Raw genomic sequence first — 9,498 nt, 5'->3', positions numbered from 1 at the left:
CTAGATTTTTGGCAATGTGGAGAACTGCCTGGATGTCACAAAATATGGGGACATGGCTGGATATAGGCAAACCAAGATCACCCAGAAGCCTAGTTAACCAAGTAACTTCAGCTCTAACTTTGCGAAGAGCCCGATACTCAGCTTCTGCTGAAGATAGAGATATAGTAGGTTGTTTCTTGCTTTTCCAAGAAACATGGTTGCCTCCAAGAGTAATGTAATAACCAGTCACTGACTTGCGAGAAATGGAGCAAGCTGCCCAATCAGAATCAAAATAGGCTTGCAAAGAGAAATCAGAAGAATTGGAGAGAAGAACACCCTGGGAGGGTCATTCAACAAATATCTGAGTACATGTATAGCAGCTAGCATGTGGGGCACTTATGGATTTTGAAGAAATTGACTCATATGTTGCACTGAGAATGAAATATCAGACCTGGTATATTGGAGAAAATTGAGCTTCCCAATTAACCTTCTATACAAGCTGGGATCAGAAACAGGAGTACCCATATCTAATACAAGCTTGACAGAGGGATCCAAGGGATTCATCACAGGGGAGAAGTGTTGGCAATTAAATTCAGATAGAAGATCAGTGGTGAATTTGCGTTGGCACATGATATATCCTTGAGAATATAGGGAGATCTCCAAACCCAGGAAGTAGTGGACTATCCCCAAGTCTTTAATTTTAAACTGTGCATCTAAAAAGGACTTTAATGATCTCCATAATGTCATTACCAGCTAATAAGATATCATCAATATATACATCCAATACTACTTGAGAGCCTGAAGAAATTTAGTGAATAGAGAGTAGTCATTCATGCTAGCAATGTAGCCTTTGGAATGCAGAGCTTCAGACATCTTTGAAAACCACTGTCTGGAAGCCTGCCTAAGGCCATAAAGAGACTTCTTGAGTCTGTATACTAAAGGGCCAGAATCAGGATAAGCACACACTTCAAGACCAGGAGGAATCTTCATATAAACCTCCTCATGAAGATCACCATGTAGGAAAGCATTGTTCACATCAAGCTGGAAAACAGTCCATCCCCACTTAACAGCAAGGGTGAGCAAACACTTGATGGTGGTGAGTTTGACAACAGGAGAGAAGGTTTCAGTATAGTCAATGCCCTCCTTATGTGTGTCCCCTCTAATCACCAACCTGGCTTTATACCTCTCAATGGAGCCACCAGCTCTTTGTTTGATCTTATACACCCACTTACAAGGGATAGCCTTCTTGTGAGGTGAGAGAGGTATAATATACCAAGTCTGATTTCCCTCGAGTGCCTAAAATTCCATTAACATTGCCTTTTGCTATGTAGGATGTGAAGCTTCCTACTGGTAGAACTGAGGTTCATACACATGTATATCACCAGAAGAAACCTTGGAGGAAGATAAATGAGGATCAAGGAATTGAGCAGAAGAGCAGAGGTAATCCTTAAGATAAGTGGGTTGTTGTACAGTTCTGGTAGATTACCAACTTGTCACGACCCGAAATTCCCACCGTCGGAACCGTGATGACGCCTAACATTTCAATTGCTAGGCAAGCTAACATTAGAGAATTATTAAGCCAATTTCCTTACAATTCCGTAATTAACAACAAATAAGCTATAACGAGTCACACACACACACACACACACACACACACACACACACACACACACACACACACATATATATATATATATATATATATATATATATATATATATATATATATATATATATATATATATATATATATGTGTGTATGTGTGTGTGTGTGTGTATACTACTACTACTACCCAAATCTGGAGTCACAATTCATGAACTTCTAAGATTTCACTACAAGTAAATGTCTGAAAGAAATTCAACTATTTTCGAAATGGAAAAAACAGTAAAGTGTAATGTATAGAAGTGGACGCCAGGGTCTGCGGACGCCGGCAGATCTACCTTGGGTCTCCTATCAGATGAATCCTGCAACCAACCTCACGATCAGCTCGGAACAACACTAAAATCTGCACAGAAAGTGCAGAGTGCAGTATCAGTACAATCGACCCCATGTACTGGTAAGTGCCGAGCCTAACCTCGACGAAGTAGTGACGAGGCTACGGCGGGTCACTCACATAACAGCTTGTACATAGTATATATGATAAAAGCAAAAGAAGGAAGACAGAATAGGATAAAGCAGTAATCTACAAGAATAATTACAACTCTCAGAAGTAAGTCAACATCGTTCAAATATTACCAATCCTTAAGTGTAATAAAGAATACCGTAAAGCTAACACAGTCCAGGGAAAACATAAACACATAGGTTGTTGCGGCGTGCAACCCGATCCTACCGTACATCTCATATTCCTCCCTTATTTTCTTATAATAGCATAAACATCAGAATATAAATAAAAGTGTTGCGAGGTGCAACCCAATCCCACCATATCACAATAATCACAATCACGTTTCACCCTTATTACACCTGTTGCGGCGTGCAACCCGATCCCACCGTACAATATCAATTCACCCTTATTCCTCCTTAATATATCACCCTTATTTCACTTGTTGCGGCTTGCAACCTGATCCTACCATATCAATACTAATTACTCAGTATGTACAGAAATTTTACAATTCAAATAACAGAACCCTTCACAATATTTAAACTTCAAACCGAAACAAATAGGAAGCTTGTACACCATGGAAGTTCACATAAATAATACTACACAGCGAGACCAATTCAGAATATATGACAAGAAGGTATTGATAAACTGGCTTAAGCAATTAATAGGAGATAATGAGACTATGGAAGAACTAATATCATTAACAGGGGGAAACAATGTCTAACAAGTAGCAAATAGGCATGAGAATACAATTAGAGCATATAGCAACTAAGACAGGGAAAGAGACAATATGAGAAAAACAGGAAAACAAGGAAAAACAGATAATTTGGCGGCGCATAAGTACTCATCACCTCACATATACGTCGCACACATGAATTTCATATAGCAAATAGGTCGAGGGTTCCTAATTCCCTCAAATCAAGGTTAGACATAACACTTACCTCGCTCCAAAGATCACTCACTGCTCAACCACAACCTTGCCTCTCAAACAAGCCTCCGTACCGATAGAATCTAGCAAATTACCAACCTAACGATTCGAATTAAGCCTTAGGAACTACCCACGATTGCAAGAATTCAATTTAGGCCATTTTTAAAAAAGTCAACACCCGAGTCCGCTTGATCCAACCCGAAATTCGGACCAAAACCCGATTATCCATTCACCCGAGCCCGGTTATGTTATTTTTTTTGGAATCCGACCTCAATTTGAGGTCTAAATCCCCAATTTACCAAATCCCTAGTTTCTACCCAAAAACCCCCAATTCCACCATGAAAAACCTTAGATTTTAGGTTGAAATCTTAGGAAAAGTAGAGAAAGGTTGAAAGAAAATAGGTTAGAATCACTTACCAACGATTTGGGGAAGAAGAAGTCTTGAAAAAATCGCCTCTAAGGTTTTAGGTTTTGAAAATTTGAGAAATGAACCAAAAATCTTGTCTAAGTCCTATTTCTTCAGCTGCAGATGTCGCATTTGCGACCTGGGCTTCGCAAATGCGAAGCCCGCAAATGCGAAGATTCCATTGCAAATGCGAGAAACAACCCACTTCTGCATTATTCGCAAGTACGAAGGATAGTTCGCAAATGCGAACTCAGGCTAGATCGCAAATGCGACCTAGTGATCGCAAATGCAAAGAGTACCCCCTCCTAGCTCCAATCGCAATTGCGAGAAATTGTTCGCAAATGCAAACTCTGGCCTCCCCAGCTACACTTCATAAATACGATGAGTAGATCGCAAATGCGAACTCAACAGTAGTCGCAAATGTGAAGCTTGATCTCGCATTTGCGAGATCTGAGGCCTGCAACAAGAACTGAAGCACACCAGCAATGTTCTAAGTCCAAATTCACTTCGTAGCCTATCCAAAACTCATCCGAGCCATCGGGGCTCCAAACAAACTATGCACACAAGTCTAAAAATATAATACAAACTTGCTCGCGCGATCAACTCGCCAAAATAATACCTAAAACAACGAATTAAACACCAAATCAAATGAAATTTTCAGGAAAACTTTGAAACTTCTATTTTCACAACCGGATGTCCGAATCACGTCAAACCAGTTCTGTTTTCATCAAATTTCACAGACAAGTCATGAATATGGTATTGGACCTATATCAGATTTCGGAACTAAAATACGGACCCGTTATCTAAAAAGTCAAACTTTGGTCAAACATTTCAAATTCATTAAGCTTTCAACTTTCAAATTTTGACAAAGTCCGATATCACGGGCTAGGGACTTCCGAATGTGATTCCGGGCATACGCCCAAGTCCTAAATCACAGTACGGATCCACCGAGACCGTTAAAACACGAATCCGAGTATGTTTACTAAAAATGTTGACCGAAGTCAACTCAGTAAAGTTTTTAAGCAAACATTCCTAATGTTTCTCAGTTTTGAGCATAAAGCTTTTTGGAACAACGCCTGGACTACGTACGAAAATCGAGAAAGTCTAAAACATGATTTTAAGGCTTCAGTTTAAGAATTAGGTTTCAAAACATGAGATGACCTATCGGGTCATCACATCCTCAAAATAGGAGTAGAGGTATTTGTAGGAGTAATTTTGAGAAGTAGAAACAGAACTATTAAAATCAAAAAGTAAAATGTTAGGATTAGGAGCACTAGGAGGAGGAGAAGTATTAGGAAAAGAATCAGAAGGAGAAAGAGTGTTAGCAGGAGAAGTGTTAGGAGAATCAGAGGCATGAACAGAAGTAGTTTATGGAGAGATAGGATCCATAAATTCTGAGGGAGAGGGAAACATAGAAGGAGAAATGGATTTATAAGGAAAAACATGCTCATGAAACACTACATCCCTTGAGAAAAATATGGCATGATTGTCAAGGTTGAGGAGTTTGTAGCCCTTTTTACAACAAGGGTACCCCAGAAAAACAGAAGTGATAGACCTGGATTGAAACTTATCTCTACCAATCTTAGGGGAAATGGCAAAACATAAGCAACCAAAAGATTTAAGATGTTGGAGTAGTGTGATGAAGTTTCTCATAAGGAGAAACATTCTGAAGTATAGTTGAGGGCACTCTGTTTATGAGGTAGGTTGCAGTCAATACACAATCTCCCCAATATTTGAGGGGAAGATTAGATTGGAACATGAGTGCCCTCGAAACTTCTAACAAATGCTTATATTTTCTCTCTACAACTCCATTCTGTTGAGCAGTGTGAGGGATTGTAGTTTGATGTAAGATCCCTTGGCTAGAGAAGAACATAATGGCCTCAGAACTACTACCAAGTTCAAAGGCATTATCAGATCTAAAAGCTTGAACAGATGACTAAAAATGTACCCTAACCATGTTAACAAAAGCTTTAAGAATAGATAGGCATTTCTCTTACAAGATAAAAGATGAGTCCAAGTAACTCTTGTATGATCATCAACTAATGTTAGGAAATATCTAAAACTATTATATGTTCTAGTGTTGTATGGACCTCAAATATCAATATGAATTAACTGGAAAGGGGCAAAAGAATATATAATACTGTCAGAGAAAGGCAATCTCTGTTGTTTGGCCATTGGACATATAGGACAGATAAAAGACTATTTAGATGATACTTTATAAGACAAATATGATATAGATCTCATTCTATTAAAAGGCATGTGCCCCAATCTTTGATGCCAAAATAAGTCTTTGATGAGTAAGTTGATTGGACTTATCAGAAGATACGGGTAATGAAACAAGTGTAGAAGATTGATTACAAGCAGGAATACTAGCATCAGAGTTAGAAACAAGTAAAGAATTATAAGGAGAACAATAAGACATAGAAGTAGATGAAGTAGGAAACATGTCTGCATCTGGATAGAGGTAGTAGAGACTGCCTACAGCGTTATCAATTTCCAATGGCCTCTTCAGAGAAGGGCCATGTAAATAACATAATAATTTGGTAAAAAGTGCTAAACAATCCAGTTGAGATATAAGCTGGTGGACAAATATCAAGTTAAAGTGAAAAGATGGTACAAGGAGGAAATTCAGCAAAATTATATCATGTCTAAGATGCAGTGATCCAATTGATATAATTTTAACTTTATATCCATTAGGTAGAGTTACCAGAAAAGATTTAATCAATGAATGCACATTGAATAGAAGGTATTTATATGGTGTCATGTGATTATTTGCACCAGTATCTAGGATCCAAGGATTTACCCCTAATTGTGATGATGCACATGTATGAGAATCAACAGAAGCTATATCATATCTGCTAAACAAACCTGCAAAGTGAGCAAAAGCAGAGTTGTCCACATTTGTAGCTTCAGAAGTATGACCAACAGACATTTGAGCTTGCTGAAACAGGGTCAAAAGATGTTTGTATTGTTCTTTGGTGGACCCATGTGTTGAGGAGTTAGTAGTTTGTGGAAAGGAATTTGTAGGGACAACTGCTGCATTCTCAACTTGAACACATGAGGCAGACTTCTTATTTATGGTAAATTTGAAATCTGGTGGAAAGTCATGGAGTTTGTAGCACTTATCCACACTGTGACCAGGTTTCTTGCAGTACTTGCAAGTACGAGATGTAGTACCCTTCCTAGTCTCAAAATTGATCTTTAGAGTGAAGTTCCTATTAGTGCTGGAGGATGCATGAGAGACCAGGAAGAAGGATATATCACCAGAGAAATTTGGTGCAGGAGATTGGGCTTCCTTTTGGCTTTCATCTTGTTGCAAGAGTGACTAGACTTTACTGATGGGTGGAAGAGGGTTCATCAACATAATAACACTTTTGACTATGGAATAAGAATCATTTAGGCCATTGAGAAACTGAAATAACTGTTGATCTTCAATGAATTTAGGTAGGTCCCCACAAGAACAAACATGCCATACATAGGAGGAATTTAATTCATCCCATAAACTCCTCATTTTTGTGAAGTAGGAAGCTATGTCAGATGAACCCTGAGTAGTTGAGCTGATTTTCCTCTGGATTTGGATGTACTTAGAGCCATTAAACTGACCAAATCTCTCATTAATGTCCTTCCATACTTCTTTGGCAGTCTTGAAGCACATAACACTAGTGGCTAAGTCCTTGGATACATAATTTATTATCCAGGCTTTCACCATATCATTACATCGTTCCCAATATGGAAAATAAGGTGATTCAGGGGAGGGTTGTGAAACTCTCCCATCCAATATACTAAGTTTGTTTTTTGTAGAGAGAGAAGTGAGCATACAACTACGCCAAAGAGCAAAACCACACCCATTGAACGACACAAACACTAATTGACTGCCAGGATTGTGAGATGGATAGATATAGAAAGGGTGAGAAGGGTCTAGGGTAAACGGAGCAAAGCCGTTGGTAGTAGACAAAGGTTCAACGTTGTTCGTGAGGCTACCCATAGTATAGAGTACAACAATAGCAAAAGTCTAGAGATAAACAAATAGGTTCACACTAAATTTCAGGCAAAATATATGCTGACAAAATACTAATTGCATGCAAAGCAAAATCTACATAAACTCGAAGAATATAGTCCAGAAAGATGTTACCAACCTTCTTCTAGAACCCAAGAAGTAAGGTCTTGAGAACACACAAACCCTAGAAAACAATTGAACACACGAAGTCGCCGAAAAAACTTGCGCAATCGAAGATTCCTGCGGGATTAAGTTGTCTGAAGTCAGAAATGAGGAAATTCCCAATTTTTATCGGCTAAAATCGAAGATCGCCAGGTCCGCAGTGAGTATCGAACAAATACCTAAATTGACAGTGTTTTTGAAGAAAAATACCATCAGAGTAAAGCTTATAACGACAGGAATCGAGATCCCTGCTCTGATACCATATTAACTTGAATTTTGTACGAGCTTTGGAGGATTCAAAGGGAAAGAAACCCTAGATGAAAAAGATGCGAAGAGAGAGATGAAGATATATGAGGGAATGAGTCGGTCCAATCTATTTTGACCAATCTGTCTTATTATTTTAATCACGTGGCATGTATATACATTTTGTTAATTGAATTCAAAGATAAAATAATATCTACAGCCTAACATAAAATGAATACAAGTAAATTGGGCTGCCTCTCTTAATGGACCTGTTGCTTTCCTTTATCAGCTTGGGCCGGAGACCCATCTGGGTTAACAATTATAGGGATGGATTAGGATAGGCGGACAACTTATGGCTGATGACTGGACATTTTCTTCTCTTAGTTATAAATTATTTTCTCTCAAATCTGTGTGATAGTAATGGAATCACAAGAGACACTCTTTCTACATTCCTACTCGATCTCCTTATACTGGGTGATCTCTATTGCTTCATTCAAGAAAAGAAAGTTATAATGATCCAATAATAGCTAAGCGGACAGATATGTGTGACAGTAGGAGTACCAGATTTCCTACTTTTGTATCATATTTATATATATAACCATATCCAATGCTCGGTGTTGTATATTCTATTAAGTATGAATCTTCTGTTGCTCATTATCTACCAAAAAGAGGAAAAACTATAAGAGCATTTGGAGTATGTTTGTGATTTATTTTTTTTGTGAAGTTTCTGAAATATTTTTCTTATTTGGATTCAAATTGAAAAACATGCGAGTATTCGATGGGCAAGATATTCGTAGTATATCAGCCTCCAAAGTATCTCCAATTAAAGTCAATAACCACCAACTTTTCCAAAATATATATCCCGATCAAGTACTTGGAGTAAGTGTTGAGTAGGTAATTGTTCCTCCTCAAGGACTGAAGTTCCTTCTCGAAAGTAATTTAGGAAGTGTTTCTCGTGGATGGGATATTAAGCTTTATATTCTGCAACAGTGAGGTATGAGTACTATTACGAATATTGACTAAATATTGTAGCATTTATGCAACATATTCTCTTGCATGCCATGAAACATTTTGAAGGAGCCAAATATCTATCGTTATGGGTCAAATTAACGCGCTCTACTTTCTTTAGTAGATAAGAGATTTCCAGTTTATGTGAATAGTCAGCTTGATTTTAGGGGCGTTAAATATATAATATAGTACGCTACCTTTGTAAAGTTGTACCTTTTTTACGTCAGTAAATTTTCATCTATCAAAAAAAGAAGTTCTTTCCCCCGACTTTCATATTATAGAATTGTTGAATTTTGGCTAATAAATTTGGTTTGTAAATGTTAGTCGTTCAATAGGAGGCTGCACCTCAAAAGAAAAGTCCGCCAATATGATTGACGGTTTTATTCTAATTGATGTGGTTTTGAAAGGGCTTCAAGGATATTATTCATCCCAAAAAGGGTTAGTTTTAACTTGTAAGGTATTAGAGAATTTATTACTATCTGTTAGGGTAATTGAAGATAAGTAGTGGAAAGAATGTTGATTCAGTTCATGAAAAGGGAGGAGGTAAGGAAATTAAAGAAAGTATATATTTCACAAGCTTATGTTTATAATTTCTTTTACATCATTTTCTCTTTGTATGTTTATTCGAGTCTGGTCATGCATTTAGTTACGTTCTATACCGAGAGGTATTGAAGTT

At 37.8% G+C, this 9,498-nt stretch overlaps 1 protein-coding gene across 1 annotated transcript; it reads right to left on the bottom strand.

Moving 5' to 3' along the window:
• Positions 1 to 765: 765 nt before the first annotated feature.
• LOC142172018 (uncharacterized) lies at positions 766 to 7,397 on the bottom strand. Its single transcript, XM_075235770.1, has 4 exons — positions 6,879 to 7,397; positions 5,739 to 6,737; positions 5,217 to 5,348; positions 766 to 1,275 (listed from the first exon to the last, which is right to left on the bottom strand). The coding sequence occupies exons 1-4, from the start codon at positions 7,395 to 7,397 to the stop codon at positions 766 to 768; spliced, it is 2,160 nt and encodes a 719-aa protein (XP_075091871.1).
• Between the last annotated feature and the right edge of the window lie 2,101 nt (positions 7,398 to 9,498).

Source organism: Nicotiana tabacum, chromosome 17 (assembly GCF_000715075.1).
Source record: "Nicotiana tabacum cultivar K326 chromosome 17, ASM71507v2, whole genome shotgun sequence".
Classification (NCBI taxonomy): Eukaryota; Viridiplantae; Streptophyta; class Magnoliopsida; order Solanales; family Solanaceae; genus Nicotiana; species Nicotiana tabacum.
This window is presented reverse-complemented; position numbering and strand designations above follow the sequence as displayed.